Source organism: Sciurus vulgaris (assembly GCF_902686455.1).
Source record: "Sciurus vulgaris genome assembly, chromosome: 10".
Classification (NCBI taxonomy): Eukaryota; Metazoa; Chordata; class Mammalia; order Rodentia; family Sciuridae; genus Sciurus; species Sciurus vulgaris.
The window spans coordinates 128,564,112-128,584,242 of record NC_136470.1 but is presented as its reverse complement, the minus strand read 5'-3'; the positions used below and the strand labels follow the sequence as shown (position 1 = coordinate 128,584,242).

The 20,131-nt window shown below is 36.9% G+C and overlaps 1 protein-coding gene across 1 annotated transcript in view; it reads left to right on the top strand.

Moving 5' to 3' along the window:
- The window catches only part of TFDP2 (transcription factor Dp-2), a 166,226-nt gene that overhangs the window by 17,102 nt on the left and 128,993 nt on the right, over window positions 1-20,131 (top strand). The window contains 2 exon segments of the mRNA XM_079101091.1: window positions 12,217-12,246; window positions 15,758-15,875. Of these exon segments, the coding sequence (XP_078957217.1) occupies window positions 15,861-15,875 (15 nt within the window). The 5' untranslated portion in view covers window positions 12,217-12,246; window positions 15,758-15,860.

Below are 20,131 nucleotides of genomic sequence, written 5' to 3'. Positions count from 1 at the left end.
TCCAGAACCTTTTGTCTTGCAAAACCGGAGCTCAGGACCAATTAAGCAGCAGTTCCTCATTCCTCCCCGCCCGCCACCCCCCAGTCCCTGGCCGCCGCGTTCTAGCCGGTCTGAGTTAGGCGCCTCCAGTTACATCCTACAAGTTGAATCCTGCTGTAGTTGTTATTTTGTGACTAGCTTATTTCGTTTTAGCTATTTCACTTAAACTTCATCTATTTTGTAGCACATATGGGAATTTCATTCCTTTTTAAGTTGAATAATAACGGCATATTAGCTGATGTAAGAGGGAATGCAGATGTTCTTTTTGTATTGCTATGGCAATCTCAAACCTGGGGGCGGGGGCTGTAGCTCAGGGATAGAGTGCTTGCCTCGGGGAGCTTGCACTGGGTCTTGGTGGGCCCTGGGTTTGATTCCTGGAACCCCAGGGAGGAAAAATGTGATATATGATAAACAAAAAACAAGGGGCTGGGGATATAGCTCAGTCGGTAAAGTGCTTTTTTTTGTGTGTGTGTGGGGGTTTGATCCCCAGCACCACAAAACAAAACAAACACACACACACACACACACAAAACTTAAAAAAAAAAAAAAAAAACCAACTCAATTGTATTGTTAAATGCAAAGTACAGAACAATATACTCAGCTTTACGAAACATGAAAAAAGTAGGTAGTGGGTATGTAGCTGAAAGGTAGAGTATTTGCCTAACATGTTTGAGGTCCTAGGATTAATCCCCAGCACTGGAGGAAAAAAGAAAAAAAAAAAAAAAAAAAGGAAAAGTAGAATATTTTCGTATTGTTTGTATATGTTTAAAGAAACCTGAGGTAAATATACCAGAAACATAAGGACTGGGACCGTGACTATCAAGCAGAGATGTAAGTGGAGTAGGTGGTAATTAGGAGATGGGGGGACATTCTGGGAGAATGACATTTCACTGCATACCTTTTTATATTTCTGGCTTCTCCTCCTTTTTACCATGTTGTTATATTAACTATTAAATGAAATTAAATATAAAAGTTACACAGTTGTTATCTCTTTTACTTTATTTTAAAATAATTATAGACTCAAAAGAAGTTGCAAGACTAGTGCAGAGAGGTCCCGTAGCCCTGTCACTCTGCTTCTCCCAAGTGATAGCATGTGATTAGCTATAGTACATTATCAAGACCAGGAAATTGACACTGACACAACACAGTTAACTAGACTACAGATCTTACAGATCTTACTTGGATTTCACCAGTTTTTGTATACACTTGCCTTTTTTGTGTCTTATTTTACTTTTTGGTGGTACTGGGGATTGAGTCCATAGCTTCATGCATGTGAGGCAAGTGCTCTACCACTGAGCTGTCTCCTAGCTCCCCCTTTCAATTTTTTTTTTTTTTTGAGGTAGAGTCTCAGTTGCCCAGACTGACCTTGAACTCAAGATCCTTTTGCCTTAGGAATAGCTGCGATTACGGGCATGTTCCACTGCTTTCTTATGTGTTTATATAGTCCTGTGATGTGTTATCACATGTACAGATTGATATAAGCACAGTACACATGTATAGGTTGATTACCAGAATTAAGATGCTTGACTGTAACATTTAAAAATCAGTGATAATATATCTATCTTTGGTAAATGAAAAAAAAAAAAATTACAGTATGATACCATTTAACAAGACTAATATTTTAAAATGCCAAAAATGATATTTCTCTACATGGAAATACTTATATGAAAATGCATAGAACGAACTCTCTGCGTGGACATCTGTCTACAATGAAATTTACAAATGAGATTTAAAGTGTTCAGATAGGGGGATTTTCTTTGTAACCACAATGTTTTCAGGTATCATCTGTAATTTAAAGTTTTTTTAGAGTCAGGCATGATGGCACATGCCTGTAATCTCAGCTACTCGGGGAGGGGGCACTGAGGCAGAAGAATGGCAAACTGAAGACCAGCTTGGGCAATTTAGGAGGACCCTGTCTCAAAATAAAAAATTTGAAAACGGGGGGGATGGGGATGTAGCTCAGTGGTAGATTGACCCCTGGGTTCCATCCCTAGTAGTGTTTAAATAAATATATATAAATATACCATATATGTAACACACACATACATACCAAGAACACAAATATAAATTTAATGACATTTCCATTAATGGTACTCATCATGTGGTATTAAGAAATACAGAGAAGGTGGAGAGGGCAGTATTTGAGGAAGGCTTGCTTTGTATTTTTATTTTGAACTACTGGCTTTTTTTTTTTTAATTGGGAATGTAACCTAGGGCCTTGTGTAGGCTAGGCAAGTGTTCTGCCTCTGAACTATGTCCCAGCCCTTAAATTTTTTTTGTTGGAAGAATTTTTGAAATACACAGATCTTTATTATGGAGGCCTCAATAGGACATCTTGAGTCAAGTTGGCAATAATAGAATATATGACTTACTTTTGTCCCTTTTATATAAACATTACATTTACATATAAGTATACATTTGTGCATATATATGTACCTGAAAGTATATGTACAAATAACATAAGGTTTTTCTCTCAGTGATAGGATTTAAAATAATTTTTCTTTCTTTTTTTTGAGCTTTTCTATATATTTGGATTGTTTTACAGTGAGCATGTTTATTGTTTCCCTTTTCCCTGCTTGAAATTTGAGAAAATTGATGACAACCTTTACTACTTACCTTTGGTTAGTCAATATTTCATACCTCCATCATATTCTGTCATGTGAATTTTAGAATTTCAGTAAATATTACATGAAAAAAAATCAAGTGCTGCAGGTAAAACAAGTGTTCTTATACTTTACCATTTTACCGTAAGTTTCCTTTGAATCTTTTTATACAATTTAATACTTAACATGTATTCTTAAACATCTACAAATGCCATGAACATCCTTTAAGTGTTTTCAAAATCTTAAATTACTTTAAAATGAAAAACGGTTAGAACTTGTAATGACATGGACCAAATATTTGGTTAACATCTCATTTATCTAAACTTTATTGTAAATTTTGGTTCTGTATGAAGGATAGGTTATTTAAACCTGCCCTGTGGCTCACTTTTCCCTCCTGTAAAATGGAGGTAACTATTCTGTACGGTTACTTTGGGGAAATACTTATTAAATAACTCTTTTGTTTTTTGGTTTTTTTTTTTTTTTGTTTGTTTGTTTTTTTGTTTTTTTGCGGTGCTGGGAATCGAACCCAGGGCCTTACGTTTGCAAGGCAAGCACTCTACCGACTGAGCTATCTCCCAAGCCCATTAAATAACTCTTAAGATGATGCTGATTATAAAAATTAATTATTTCATTTTCGTTTGAACACAGATTGGGCACTTTTCTGACTACAGTAGTGTTTCACATTAGAATTAGAATGTGTGCTTTTTTCTTCTCAGGTTGCTTCTGCTGTTGGAGGTGGGCATTGGTGGCACGGGACTCCGTCTCAGGGCCTCACGTGTGGTGGGCAGCTCTCTACTGCTGAACTACATCCACTCCTAGCCCCAGGTTGCTTCCTTTTGGCTGCAATTTTTTTTGTCTCCTTTCCTTTCCTTGGGTAAATTGAACATCATGCTTACATAGTCCTTTGTACAGTACTTTGTCTTCAAACTTATATTAACACAAAAATGCTATTTGAAACACTCATCAAGCCTGTTGTGATGGATCAAGTAAGGATAAGTCTGAACAGTTGTGTTACTAATCTAAAGCTGTGCTGATCTGGAAGTGAGGCTTTGCCAAGCAGCATGTGTGCAACAGGTGATCTAATCCATGTAGGCATTGTGCAGAACTGAATTCATGGTTTAGACTTGGGCATGTGCTGCTTGATAAAAGAACCTTTCTGTTAGGCTCTTGGCAGGATCTTGGAATGTGATTTTGTTTTAAATTTGAATGATCTCATCTTCTGTTGATTCTTTGGAGAGAGGCAGAAATGGTTATTATCTTGTAGACTTGTTCTTAATAGTTAATAACAAATAATAAATATCGATAATGTGTTTGAAATGAAAATATCCTTTACGTTTTATGTAGAAGCATGTATAGGAATACATCAGTCTAATCATTTCAATAATTGAGTTTTGTCCAGGAATGAGGGAGGAATTCTTTTTAGGGAATTTACTTGGTGACATATAACTGTGTGTGTAATTGCCCTTTAGTATTAAGCTGCCAATGGACAGTTGCTTTGTTAGTGTGCTCATCTACAACAGCACCTAGCTGTTAGTTCCCTATACCACATCCTTTCTGCTGAATATGATTGACTTCTAGTCTGAAAATCAAGTTAAGCAAATTGATTAAGAACTATGTTAAATAAAATGAATAACATGAAGGAAGGCCTGAGAACGTGAGTTACTAGTGCTTGGGTTTGGTGAAAGTTTATTGGAGCACACTGGGAACTTTTTTTATCTCTTATTTTTAAGCTTAGAGTTTTGTTCCAGTTGGTTAAGGTAGTTTGATTGCTAGTAAGTGGATTATAGATGGTGAATATAAACTTACCTGGTACAGTCAAGAAATGAGAGAATTTTTCTTTTATTAAAGAATTATAAAATATTGCTAATATCACGGTTTTTTTGAAGAATTAGAATGCAGTGGGCATGGTGGTGCACATCTCTTTTTAATCCCAGCCACTCAGGAGGCCAAGGCAGGGAGATCACAAGTTTGAGGCCAGCCGCAACAATTTAGCGAGGCCCTGTCTCAAAATAAAAAAAACAAAGAGGGTTGGGAAAGTAGCTGAGTGGTAGAACATCCCTGAGCTCAATCTCCAGTACCACCAGGGTTGTGGGGGATGCAAATAATTCTTACTTAGTGTTTGGAAAACAGAATTTAGAACCTCTGGTTCAGATAACTGCAGTTCTCCACTTGAAACCTTTCAGAGGCTTTGCACTAACCTGGAGCAGGGGTAGGCGGTGTCTTGCTTGCAGTCCCATCTTTAGCAGCACAAGTACTTCCTTCAGTTCCTGGAACTTCCCTTACGCTCTTCTTCCTGTTCTTTCACCTGCGCTGTTCCTTTTGGCTCGTAGGTATCCCTTTCTCTTTGCCAGTAGTTTACTCAGCTTTGGTTTTTTTGGTATGTGTTTTATTTAGGTGTGTTCAGTTCAAATTTTACTTCCTCAGGAAAGTCTTCCGTAACACTACCAGAGTTCACGTCCCTTGTTTTACCTGTTCCTGTGCATCTGCTGTGTGTGTCGTAGCACTTGTATTGTCATTAAGTAGGTAATTGTGGAATTCACTTTTGGATGCATCCTTTCATGCTTAAAGTGTAGGTTCCCTGAAGACAGGGACTGTGTCATTGTTTCCCTTTTATCTTTTTAATGCTCAGCATCTTTGCACTGAAGACTCAACATCTTTGCTATTCTATATTTGACATGCAGCTAGCAATCAATAAGTAAATGAAGTAAATGAAGGAGTGCTAAGATAATAGAAGTCATTATTTCTGTGCATGCTTGTGGTGATATTGATCATAGTGTTAGCCACATTTTATCATTATGAAAAGTTTGGCTAAAAGTGTATGGAAATCTGGAATTTTTAAATTTAAATTTAAAAAGTAATCAGTGAATATAAAATAATTCAGTATTTTTCTTTTTTTTTTTTTTTTTTTGCGGTGCTGGGGATCGAACCCAGGGCCTTGTGCTTGCAAGGCAAGCACTCTACAGACTGAGCTATCTCCCCAGCCCTATTTTTCTATTTTTAAAGTGTAAAATGTTGGGCTGGGGATGTGACTCAGTGGTAGAGCATTTGCCTAGCAATGTGTGAGGCCCTGGCTTTGATCCCTAGCACCACAAAAAACTAAATGAACAAACAAAAAAAGGTCTTGGTTCTATGAGAGAGTAGCCTATAATAATAATAATAATAATAATACAAAAATTATTCTTTAAAAATGTACTCTTGTCTATTATTCTTGTCGCATTAAAATTAGTGAAATTTGGGCTGGGATTGTGGCTCATTGATAGAGCAGTTGCCTTAGCAAATGTGAGGCACTGGGTTTGATCCTCAGCACCACATAAAAATAAACAAAATAAAGGTATTGTTCCATCTAAAAATCTTTTTAAATTAGTGAAATTCAGTGTCTCTTACAAATATTTTTTCCATTTTGACTTTTTCAAAAATGAGAACACAAATATAATGGTAGTTCTAAAAAACTTTTTGTTCATGATAAGAAAATGACTCAAAATTTGCTAATTCCAGCTATTCAGGAGTCTACGGTAGGAGCATCTCATGTTTGAGGCCAGCCTGGGTAACTTTGAAAGACTGTCTCAATTTAAAAAAAAAAAAAAAAGGCTGGGGATGTAGCTCAGAGGCAGAATTCTCCTTTTTTGCTCCCCCGTAACATACACACACACACACACACACACACACACACATACACACACATTTTTGCTTTATAGCTCATTGACATTTCAGGTATGTGATTATGTTAACTGTGTCTTTTCATTTTCTGCTGCCAAGTCACATTAAATAGAATTATTGTATAGAAGGAATGAAAATAAATTAAATATTGCTATATAGTTCATTAGTGAGTATTTCTAGAGCTCCAAGCCTGTGCCGAGCACTGGATATGTGGTAGTGAACAGAAGGAGCAGGGTTCCTGCTCTCATGGAATTTACATTTTATTGGCAGAGATGGACCGCAATCTGACAGTCATACAGATAATTACATCATGACAACCTGATGTTTACTGTGAAAGGAGATCATAGAGAGTGATAAGTAGAGACTTCTGGCCTCATCTGGGGAGTGGAAGAAGGATGATTTCTCTGAGGAAGTGACATTTGAGAAGAGATTTGAAGGAAGACTTTACCAGGTAAAAGTCCTGGTGGAAGGAGGCCCTGAAGCAGGAGGAGCGTATTTTTGAGGTACTAACAGAAAGCCAGTGGAATTGAATCAGGAAGTGGGATGGGAAGGTGGTTCAACACAGTGCTGGGGAGGTAGGCAGAGCCTGGAGCCTGCTATATCACATGAGCACAGCCATTAAGATATTGTTACTGGATGGGGATATAACTCCGTTGGTGGAGTGCTTGCCTCACATGCACAAGGCCCTGGGTTCAATCCCCAGCACCAAACAAAAAATAACCCCAAAACAACAACAACAACAACAACAAAACAGGACTGGGGTTGTAGCTGAGTGGTAGAGTACTTGCCTAGCATGTTTGAGGCATTGGATTGATCTTCAGCATCACATAGAAAAATAAATAAAATAAAGAAATTGTGTTCATCTACAAGTGAAAATATTTTTTAAAAAAGCAAAAAAAAAAAAAAAAAAACTAGTTTAAGATGTTATTACTGTCACAGTTTAGGAAACTGAGAAATCTAATGGTTCACTGTTAGGGGTTAGTGAAATAAATCACAGTGTAATGATGTAAAGGAATACTATGTACCTATGAAAAATGAGAGAGGAAATTTACTACTCAAAAAATAAAGAAAACTTCAATGTAATACAGTGAAATTTAATAAGGGAAAAATCCAAGCCATTAGCAGTTGATTTGACATAAGAAATTCTGAAGGACTTTTAAAAATTTTTATTTTTATTTTTTATCTGTACATTATAATTGTCCATACCAGTGGAATTTTTTGTAACATGTTCATTCACACACACAATATAACAATAGAATTTGACCAAATTACTCCCCAGCACTTCTCTACTCCCTCCCTGCCCCACTCTCTGGTCTCTTTCCTCTACTAATCTCCCTTTGCTTTTCATGAGATCCCCCACTCCCCGCATTTCCTTTTTCTTCTCTAGTTTTCACATATGAGAGAAAATATGTGACCCTTGACCTTCTGAGTTTGGCTTACCTTGCTTAACATAATGGTCTCAGGTTCCATCCATCTTCCTGTGTATGAAATAATTTTCTTTTCCTCTTTTTATATTTTGATGAACCTTTATTTATTTATTTGTATGTGGTACTGAGAATCAAACCCAATGCCTCACACATGCTAGGCCAGTGCTCTACCACTGAGCCACAACCCCAGCCCCTTCATTTTTCTTTATGTCTAAATAAAACTCCATTGTGTGTATATACCACATTTTCTTTATCCATCCATGATGGATACCTAGGTTGGTTCCATAGTTTGGCTATTGTGAATTGTGCTGCTATAAATATGGGTGTGCAAGTATCAGTAATAGTATGATGACTTTAATTCTTTAGATAAATAGTGAGGAGTGCTCCGACTGGGTCATATGGTGGTTCTACGCTTAGTCTTTTGAGGAACTTCCATACAGATTCCCGTATTTGGTTGTACTAATTTATAATCCCACTGACAGTGTAAAAGTTTTCCTTTTTCTCTACATCCTGTCCAGCATTTTTATTATTATTATTATTATTATTATTGGAATTGAACCCAGGGTTCTTAGCCACTGAAACACATACCCAGCCCTTTTTATTTTTTATTTTGAGACATGGTTTCTAAGTTTTTGAGGGCCTCACTAAGTTGCTGAGAGTAGCTTTGAATTTGTGGTCCTCCTGCCTCAGCCTCCTGAGCCTCTGGGATTCCAGCGTGCTCCACTGCACTTGAGTGTTCTTGTGTTCTTGATGACGGCCATTCTGACTGCTGTGAGATGAAATCTCAGTGTAGCGTTGATTTGCAGTTCCCTAATTGCTAATGATATTGAACATTTTTTCATGTATATGTTGGCCATTTGTATTTCTTCTTTTGAGAAGTATCTGTTTAGTTCATTTCACCATTTATTAATTGGGTTATTTGATTTTTTTTGTGTGTGTGTGTGTAAAGCTTTTTTTCTTTATCTATTCTAGATATTTATCCTGTCAGAAGAGTAGCTAACAAGATCTCCCATTCCATATGTTCTCTATTCATATTCCTAAGTATTTCCTTTGCTCTAGAAGCTTTTTAATTTGATGCCATCACATTTATTAACTTTTGACATTATTTCCTGAGCTTTAGGGGATCCTACTGAGAAAGTTGTTGCCTATATTCTATAGTGTAGACCCTACATTTTCTTCTAGGAGTGGCATAGTTTCTATTCTAATTTCTAGATCCTTGATCTATTTTGAGTTGATTTTTGTGCAGGGTGAGTCGATAATGGATAACCAGTTTTTCCAGCATCATTTGTTAAAAAGGCTGTTCTCCAATCTCCAGTGTATGTTTTTGGCACCTTTGTCAAATGGTCATCTTTGTCAAGATGACTTTAGTTAGATGTGTGGGTTTGTCTGTGTCTTCTTTTCTGTACCATTGGTCTATGTGTCTTTCTTAAATGCCAGTACCATGCTGTTTTTGTTACGATAGCTTTGCAGTACATTTTTAAGTCAGGTATTGCGATGCCTCCAGTGTTACTTTTTTTCAGCTTAGAATTGCTTTGGCCATTCTGGGTCTTTTATTCTTCCAAATAAATTTTAGCATTTTTTTTTAGTTCTGTGAAGAATGTCATTGGTACTTTGGTGGCGATTGCATTGAATATTTGGTAGTAGGGCCATTCTAACTGTATTAATTCTGCCTATCCATGAACATGGGAGGGTTTTCCATCTTCTGAAGTCGTCTTCAATTTCTTTCTTCAGTGTTCTTTAATTTTCATTGTAGAGGTCCTTCATCTCCTTGGTTAGATTTATTCCTGTTTTTATTTTTTATTTATTTATTTTTTTAGGCTAATTGTGAGTGGAATTCTCTTCCTGATTTCTTTCTCAGCAGGTTCATTGTTGGTATATAGGACAACTATTGATTTTTGTATGTTGATTTTGTAATCTGCTACTTTGCTGAATTTGCTTATTAATGCTAGCAGTCTTTTGGTGGAGGTTTTTGAATCTTCTAAGTATAGGATCATATCATCTGCAAACAGTGATAATTTGACTTCTTTTCCTATTTTTATTCCTTTTATTTATTTCTCTTAATTTCTCTGGCTAGAATTTCTAGCACGATATTAGATAGTGGTGAGAGTGGACATCCTTGTCTTGTTCCATATATTAAAGTAACTGCTTTCAGTTTTCTCCCATTTACTATGAAATTGGCTTTGGGTTTTTCATATATCGCCTTGATGATGTTGAGATAGATTCTGAAGGATTCTTTGGGCATAGTAAGTGATCCTTTTCCCTAGATTTATTGTAATAATAGTTATATTTCATTTTGTTTTAATAGTTGGAGGATATTTTTATTGTATACTGTCAGATACGTTTTGTTTAGGGTTACGGCAGTTAAGAATGTGCCAGCTGGGTGAGAGCCTTTGGCATTCGGGTACCGTCTTTCGTACGGTTGAACTGGGCGAATTACCTTGGCTCTCTAAGACTTTTATAATTTGTAAAATAAGAACAGTGATACTTATCTGATAGACGCGTGGTAATAAGTATGTGAAGTCATACATGTGAAGTGCGTGGGATAGTTCTTAGAAAGCTGCTTACTATCACCTTCTATGGAAATATCTTCTGACACCATGTATCAAAAGTTGAGAGCACGGTGGAGGTATATACCTGTAATCCCGGCTTTTTGGGAGGCAGAGGCAAAAGAATCACAAGTTCAAGGCCAGCCTGGATAATTGAGCAAGACTGTCTCAAAAATAGGGGTGGGGATGGGATGTAGCCCAGTGGCCACCTCAACCCCCCCGTTTAATCCCCAGTCCTGCCTACCCCTGACAAAAAAAGTACATGGAACACTGAAGGAAATCATGCCCAAAAGTTACTGTGGTTACCTCTGATACGTGGGATTATGACTGGTATTGATGAGTTGTTGTTTTGTTTTGTTTTGTTTTGTTTTAATGCCAGGGATTCAACAATCCACAGCCTTGCATGTGTTAAGCACACACTCTACTACTGATCTGTACTCAGGATATGACTAATATTTGCTTCTTGCTTTATTATTTTTGTTTTGTTGTTTGCAGTGCTGAGGATCCAACCCAGGGCTTCCCATGTGCTAGCCAAATGCTCTAACACTGAGCTACATCCCTAGTCCTTGTTTTGTGTATTTTATAAACTTTGAATAATAAACGGGTATTTAAAATAAGTAGGGCTGGGGAGATAGCTCAGCTGGTAGAGTGCTTGCCTCGGAAGCACAAGGCCCTGAGTTTGATCTTCAGTACCGCAAAAAAAAAAAAAAAAAAAGTAATGTCTGCTCTTTAAATATGCTTTTTCTTAAATTTTTATTTTTAGTAGCCTCTTTTATTGGCAGTATCAAAAAAAGTCTACAAGCCCTGATTCAAGTGATATTACTGCTTAATTCTACAGATTTATCTGTAATTATTTTTGCTTTCTTCTCTGTATTTATTTATTTTTGATTGGTAGACCATTTTACAAGGCTTGGTACCCAGAGCTACTAAATTGTGATTGGAATGGAGAAGGGCTTGCATTTTGAGACCATCTGTGGGGTTGCATTGTCTGAAACTGACAAGAGATCATGGCAGATGGTGGGGTCAAAAGATTGACTTTTTGAGCTTGACATAATGTGTTCATGAAGCTGGAAGAAGAAATCCTACTTATTATTTTCTTAACTAGCAGAAGACCCTGGTGACAGGAAGAACTGTGCAGTTGTTGAGTTTGGATAAACATAATGCATCAGTGCACATGACTGGTTTATCTCAGAATCCTCAATACTGCCAAAGATGGCAACTTCTTGAAACATTCCTTGCTCCTTTTATTTACTTTGTAGACACTTTCGAAGGTTTTAAGACATGTATTGAAAATTTGCAAATAATTTTTAAAGACAATATAAAAGCTTTATAAGTATATTTTTTGTTGGAAAGTATATTTTAATTACAAGGTTATAAACTTTTGCACAAAGCCAGTATAGCATATTTTAAAATTTTTAATTGAATGAAGGAAGGCTCTATCACAATCTCATTTCTTTTTATAATGTTTATCTAAGTGTAATTTTATTCCATTAATGTTACTTTTGTGCATTTTGGAGTGAGTGAGGGAGGGAAGATAAAACAATTACATTTGAAGGTTTGTTGATTATAGTCTCTCTCACTCACTAGGCTATTCCCTTTCTTTGGATTAGTTCCTTCAACTTAAGTGGCTGTTCAGTATTTGCTGGCTAAGGAAATGAACAAATGACTGGTGCCTACTGTTGTTAATTTTAGTTTTGTATTTCTTAACCACAATTGAAGTTTTTGCCTGTTTTGAAATTCTATTTTTGTTATAGTTATTTTTCACTTTGACATGAAAATTATGTATTATTTATTTTGGAGGAGGAAGCATTAATTTGTTGTGAGAAATTAGCAAACTGATTTTTCCCCCCATACTGATTGCTTACCTTGTATTAGGTAGTGACCTAGTAATTTTACATGTATTGATTCATGTAATTAAATAAATGTACTATTACTGTTTTGCAGATAAAGAAATTGAGACACAGAGACATTAAGGTAAATTTGCTCAATTAATCCATGTACTTTGGCAGTATTTCAAACATTTATCATTTAGGCAGCATTAGAGGTTCCAGTTTGTGCTGATCTCTGGTGAGAAGATACATGGGGACTACTAAAAATTGCACTTTGTTCTGTCAAGTTCATTGATATGGCTGTGCAGTAATTTTATAGGTAGCCTCTTTTTTCCCCTTTCCTTTTTTTAAAAAAAATTAGTATGCATCTTTGTTCCCTCGCTCCCTTCTTCCCTTCCCCATTGCCTGCCTGCTTGCCTTCCTCTCTCCTTCCTTCCTTCCTTCCTTCCTTCCTCCCTCCCTCCCTCCCTCCCTCCCTCCCTCCCTCCCTCCCTCCCTCCCAGGGTCTCTTGTGTGCTAGGCAAGCTGCCTACCACTGAGCCATATCCCAGCACAGGGCAGCCTCTTTACTATAGTGTACTGTACTCTGTTAATTTCTTTTTATTTGCATAAATAGCACAATGCCATTCAACAATACAACCTTTAGGAAATATAAATCAGAATGAATACAGAAATAAAGCAGATGCACAAAGATAAGCAGCTCTAGCCATTACAGCTATGCTCTGAGCACAAAGAAATGGGGAGAAGGGGAACAGGATACCTAGTAGCTGAATGTGGTAGCCAACTCAACAAGGCTAGAATTATATGTTACATGGTCAGCTCATAGTACATTTAATTGGATACACTGCCACCTTCAACTATTTCAGGAACAAGAGAAAAATTATAATGGGTAGTGAGTAGTATCTACCTTGTATATTTGCATTGAAATTTAACATGTCCAAACTATACTTACGAGGGAAGGAGTTCATTGTTTTTTGTTGTAATTGTATTTCGGTAGGTCATAAAATAATCTTAAAATTTTTTAGATTGAACTTTTTCGTGGTTAGGAGTGTTCCCAGTGTTTAATGTATAAACAGAAAGGTATTTGACACTTTGACTTGGCAGATGTGGTCATTTTCACTTTTAACAAATGGTAGGTATCTAATTTACTCCTAAAGTGACTCTGCAAACACATAGTATTCCTTTTTTTCAGATGAAGACACAAGAGGTTAAGATCCTGCAGCTAAGTGTCAGAGCTGAGATTGAGTCAAAGTTCATGATCTTTCCATTCTACTTTGCTGCTACTTTATTAAATGTTTAACTTTAAGAAGGACATTTAGAATCAGCTTGTTAATTAATTGATTTTTTTTCTATTTTATTATTTTATGCACTTTCTATCTCTTTTGAGTTTCTACCTTTTAAGTTTTAAATTTGGTGGTTTATTGAATAAAATGAAAAATAAACATACCCCAAAGTTTTAGTTCAGGTAAATATCACACGTTTTGTATTTTTTGTTGTCAATTAACTTTAAATATTTTTATTATTATTTTCACTGTCATTCAGTTATAAATATTTAAAATTCATGGAATGTTTAATAGTTTTATTTTCTTCATATATGATTTTAAACGATTTTTAATAGTTGACTCCTAATTTGATTACATTGTACCAGAGACTGTAATCTATATATATATTCTCCTTGAAATTTGTTGCAGCTTCCTTGGTGGTCACACATGCAGACAAATTTTTATAGATTTGTGCTTAAAGAGATGTTTCATACCTAATAGACATAGATTTCTATATAGACCTATTACGTCAAGGTTGTTTAAAACATTAATCTTCAAAATGTAATAGTTACATGTTAGCCTTTAAATTCATAGTATAAATATGTAATGTAGTTTGGTAAATGAGATATCAGGAACTCATTTTTTATCATTTATTAAATTTTAATTTATTTATCTATTTGGGTACTAGGGACTGAAACCAGGGGCACTTTACCACTGAGTCACATCCCTAGTCCTTTTTATTTTTTATTTTCAGATTGGGTTTCACCAAGTTGCCCAAGATAACCTGGAACTTAGGATCTTGCCTCAGCCTCCCCAGTAACTGGGGATTATAGGCCTACAACACTTCTCTGGGCAATTTGTTTTCTTTGTTATTGAAAAATCACAAACTCTATTATGTTGAAAAGTGAAAGAAATCTTATTTTTCCTCCAGTTCTGTTTTACTTGTAGATTCAAATTGTAGCATATAAAGGAGATATTTGTAACCCCCATTTCTTCCAGTTCCTATTTGTGATTTTCTCAAAGTTTGATTTTATTTTATCCTTCTGAAATTTTTAATTTTTAAATAATTTAAAAATGAAAGTTGCAAAAGTAGGACAGAGAACTCCTAAATACCCTTTATTTGGATTCCCCAATTGTAAACAATCTGCCATCTGTGCTTTATTATTCTCACTTCCTCTGTATATCCAGATCATATTTTTTTCATCATTTGAGGGTATTATCATACCCTACACCTCCTAAATATTTTAATATGTTTTTCTGAGAAAAAAAAAGGTATTCAAAACCTCACTGCTCATTGATCAAAATCAGGAAAGGAAATGTTGAAATCATACTGTCATGGAGTCTGTGCACACTGTTATCTTGTTACCATGTAATTGTCTCCTCAGCATTCATTTTTCTGATACAGTATCCTTTTTGGGATCACACACTAAATTTATTTTTCATGTGTTTTTTAGTCTTTTAAAATCTGAAATGTTTCTCAACCTTTCCTTTTCATGACACTAATGCTTTTTCAGAGTTAGGTCCATTATTTTGTAGAATGTCCTTCAATTTGGATTTCTCTGATTTTTCCTTATGATTAGATTTTGCATTTTGGCCAGAAACAACTCAGAAATCATATCCATCTCAGTGCCCTTGAAGAGACCAGGATGGCTTGTCCCTTCTTGCTTATCATTTGGTGACTTTGATTTCTTGACTAAAGTAGTATGTGCCATCTCCATCTCTCTCTATCTTCGTCTCTTTCTCTTTCTCGCTGTCTCTGTTTTTTATGGTACTGGGGATTGAACCCACGGCCTTAGGCATGCTAGGCAAGTGCTATCTATGCCACTGAACTATATCCCTAACCATTAGAAGAGGGTCTTGCTCCTGCCTTAGTCTCAGAAGTAGCTGGGATCGCAGGTGCGCACCACTGTGCCTGTCTTTTTTTGAGTCCTTCTTTGCTTCAGGCACAATAAGATGTTCTGAATTTATCTTATACATTTTCTACCTTGTTCCAAACTTGACCATTTCTTTAAGAAGCCCTTGTATTTCTGTCAGCTAAAGAACATACTATAGGGGCTGGGGATATAGCTCAGTTGGTAGAGTGCTTGCCTTGCAAGCACAAGGCCCTGGGTTCAAATCCCCAGCACGACAAAAAAAAAAAAAAAGAACATACTATAATATATCAGAGCTCAGGGTATATCACTTGTGAGTTGACCTTATCAGATTACTTAACTGCTCTAAACCCTAGCTTTTATCTATAAAATGGGAATTAAAATGGTACATATGTCATAGTGCTGGAATGAAAATTCATTAGCTCTTCCACTTAGAGATCGATGCATGTCAGATAATAAATATGGCATAAATGTTGCCTATTATAATTACTACATTACTGTTCCCTCTTTTTCCCTTTAACAGGAATTCTTTTAAAGAATTAATTGAAGATGAAGGTTTATTGTTTTTGATTTTTGTGGTTTTTTTTTAATGGCTTTACAGAATCTTAAATAGAATACAGTTTGACATGACGGCAAAAAATGTAAGTATTTATAGATGTTTTAATGTAAGTAATTTTTAAAGTGACCTGTACTTTTTCCTGTGCATATTTTCTCACTGTTCTGGTTAATTGATTGAATTTCCTGGCATGAATTTATAATTGTTTTTGTTTCTGTAACGTATGAATTAAACTTTAATGCTATTGAGTGCTATGCTCTGAGGAACGTGATAATATTCTTATAAATTGGCACCAAGTTGTTCCTTCTTAACAGCTACAAAATTGCTATTTCTATAAAGTCACCCACTTTCCTCCTGTTTTGGGTTCTAAAATAAGTTTGTTTTGGTACTTGCTAGAGAGTTCCTTCGCCTTGTTGAGCAAGTTTCACTTTCTTTGACATAGTTGTTATTCTTTCTTTCTTTTCTTTTTTTTTTTTGGTGCTGGAATTGCATCCAGATGTGCTTTACCACTGAGTGACATCCCCAGTCCTTTTTGTTTTGTTTTGAGATTGGATCTTGTGATGTTGCTGAGGCTGGCCTTGAACTTGGAGTCCTCCTGTCTCTACCTCTCAGGTTGCTGGGATTATAGGTGTGCACCACCACAGCTGGCTAAGTTTTTTTGTATTTACTGAAGGAAATGTGTGTGCTCAGATGTTGTTCAAAAGAACTTTGCTAACTTCCTCAGATGGTTCCTGAAGGAACACTAGACTTTAAAATGTTTTGGATTAATTATTCATTTCTTCCCCTTTGTTTGAGGCTTACATTTTGGAATTTGTTTCCCCTTCAAATGTTTGTTTCCAGTTATTGTGAAGGATTATGCTTTAAAATAAACAGTACAACATATAGGAAAATCATCTATTATGATTTCTTTACCGTTCCCAGGTTATTATGTAGGAATGTTTGATTGGGATTTGACAAAAAGATAATTTTTTATGAAGATGCAGGGTTGCCTCAAGGAATTCAAGAATAGGAAGTTAGTTCTGCCCTCAGAAAGATACAAACCCAGAAATCAGAACTCTCCCAGGAATTGAAGCAGTGTTTGCTTTCCATCTTTCATTTCTCTCTGCTTGTTACTGTGCATCTGTCTGCTTCATTTCTCCCTCCCTCCCCTCCTGAAGACTCCTCCTTAGTTCCCCAGCCAGCCCCTCTCAGCATCTCTATCTGCATGTTAAGGGACCGGCCAGTTCAGAGGGAGAGGTGTGAAGGAAGGCAGGTCCGTGTCAGACTCCCTGGGAAGCTGGAGTCTGGTATCCACTAGTGGTTTAGTTAGGTGAAACCGGAAGAAGCAAGTGTCACATTGTGTGAAATGGCTGCTAGGAGCCCACCGCAGTATGAGGAGAGATCATAAAGGGCTTCCTGTGAGTCAGATAGTTCTGATTACCCATTGCACATCCAAAGACTCACATTAACAAACCAACCCTTATTACCTTATAGTTCCTTATAGTAGTGTCCCCCGGCCCCCTGCCCAATTGGTGGTTTCATTTTTCACAGTTTCACGTACCTGAGGTCAACCATGATCTAAAAGTATTAAATTGAAAACTCCAGAAATAAACAATCTGCTAAGTCCTGAATTGTGCTCTGTTCTGAGTAGTATAGTGAGACCTTGTGCTGTCCTACCTGGGTTGTGACTCGTCCCTCAATCCAGTTTATCAGTGTTGCCTGTGCTGCCTGCCCACTGGCCACTAAATAGCCCTGACAGTTATCTGAGTGACTATCGCAACATCGCAGCATTTGCTTTCAAGAAGCCCCAAAGCGCAAGAGAGCTATGCTGGTGAACTTACAGTCCTCCTGCCTCTACCAAATGTACCAAATCAGATGTACCAAAGAGAAGCTGTGAAATGCTTCCTTTAAGACACTCTGAAAGAAAGAGGGAGACCACACCATATGATTTTATTATATTGTATTGTTATAATTGTTCTGTTTTATTATTGTTGTTGTTAATCCCTTGCTGTGCCTAATTAATAAATTAAACTTTATTATAAATACATATGTATAGAGAAAAAAACAGCATATATAGGGTTTGGTACAACCTGTGGTTTCAGGTATGTACTGGGGTCTTTGTGTCTTTCTTTTCTTATTTTAGGTCATAATTCAAAACCTTCTAACATACTTCTAACATGCATTAGCAACTGTAAGCAGGTATAGAGCTGCTTCATTTTCATTAAGGGCCAGCCATCAGGATTGATTGAGTAATCAAGACATGGCACCGAGAAGGAGGTTGAAGGAGACTCAGTGTGGCTGGAGTGGCAGTGATGGCTGCACTGCTGGGTGAGAAGAGGGTCTCTTGGAGGTGCAGGGTTGTGAGGCAAACTCGCGGTTCTGTCTGAACATGATGATTCTGAGGAACCTGAACACATCCGAGTGGAGACATTGGCTAGGCAGTCGGATTGCCTGGGCAGAGGAACGCTTAGGGGTAAAGGTGAAATTTGGAGTCATTTCATATTGAAATTATTTTAAAGCAGTGGGCCCTGTGAGATTGCGTAGTGGGTGCAGGAGAGGAGAATTCGTGAGGGCCCAACTCTGAGAACAGGGCTATCCAGCATGAGGACGGAGACGGAGAAGCGGCAGAGGAGAGTCAGAGAACCATGTGGAAGCCAGGAGGAAACAGGACATTCTGATGATTTGGGAAGCAAGTGAAAAAATGCTTCAGAAAGAGTGAGCACTTGTGTCACATGCTGATGAGAAGTGACTCAGAGGTATGGAGGCAGCAGTAAACTCATATTCAAATACTAACTCATGTCTTGATTTCTGTTTCTCATTTTGCATTTCGCTTATGTCAATATTTTGCCTTATCCATGTCATACCAGGTTTCTTGTGGTAAGAATGATAAAAATCCTACTCAAAACATCTTCAGGATTTGGGCACTGTGGTACACACCTGTTATCCCTGCTACTCAGGAGGCTGAGGCTGGAAGATGTTGAGTTTGAGGCCAGCCTTGGCAGCTTAGCAAATCCTATCTCAAGGGGAAAAAACGAACAAACAACAACAACAAAAACAATTTAAGGTGAAAAGTGGAATATGTCTGCTCACAGAGCTGACAAGTCTAGGCTCTTCTGACTTCACCGACTTGGAGCCAGGGGGTCAAGTGATGGTGCCAGGGCCCTGTGTGCCCCTTTCCGTGCCCTTGGGCTCTCTGTGTCTGTGGGGTATAATGGCCAACACGGGCCTTCTAAGACTTACATTAGAAAGGACAGGGGATTTCTTTTTTAGTTTTGTGATTCACATTCTGTGGGGGAGCTTTGGTTGACTCTGCTAGATTTACATACTTAAAAACTAGGGAGGAGGAAGTGGATATCCTAAGTGGCCAGGCCTGTGGCATGGCCCATTGCTGCTGCCATGGTCTAATTGAGCCTCTAATGTTAGCTCTCCTACCAGAACCACACGGGACGGGCTCCTTTATAAAAGGAAGAGATGAGGAGCACACGATATATTCTTTGTACTTGGGGCAAAATGGTTATCAAATAATATCTAGTATCTAGTGATAGTCTTCTAGACCAAAAATGCAGCTGTGTTGTAATTTTTTTTTTTAATTGTCAATCAGTTTAATATATGTCCATAGGTAGTTCATTATGAAGACTTAAATTACAAAATTAGCTGCCATGGTGTGTTGTAATTTAAACTCCCTGAGTATACAAGAGACTGAAATATAATTTGTGGTTTAATTTTTGCCTTGTCAATGATTCTTCACATCAACTATAATACACATTACAGAAAAATAGAAAATACAGAAAAAGAAAAGAAAGTATTGGTAGCCTAGAGATTATTAGCAAATTTTTACTCAGGAAGGCAAGTAGTGTATACATGAATGTCTATATATCAACCAAAATATGAACAGGTTCACCCTGTTTTGTAATCTACTATTTAATTTAATCTCTGTGACGAATGCCTTTTCTTATCTTCATATTTCTGTAACATCACTTAATTACTTTAATTTTTTTTTTTTTTTTTTGGGTACTGGGGATTGAACCCAGGGATGCTAAACCACTGAATCACATCCCTTTTTATTTTTTATTTTGAGACAGGACCTTGATAAGTTTCTTAGGGCCTTGCTAAGTTGCTGAGGTTGGCCTCAGACTTGCAATCCTCCTGCTTCAGCCTCCTGACTCCCTGGGATTACATGTATAAGCCACTGTGCTCGGCTTTCAGATTTTCAGCAACATGCAGCAAAATGAAATTACTGGGCCCAGAGTGTGAGTGATTTTTTTTAGGGGAGGGGGCTTTTGATTCATATTAAATTGAATTTAAGAAAGATTAGACAGATTTATGTATTTACCAGGGTTACATGAGAATGCTGTTTCTCTA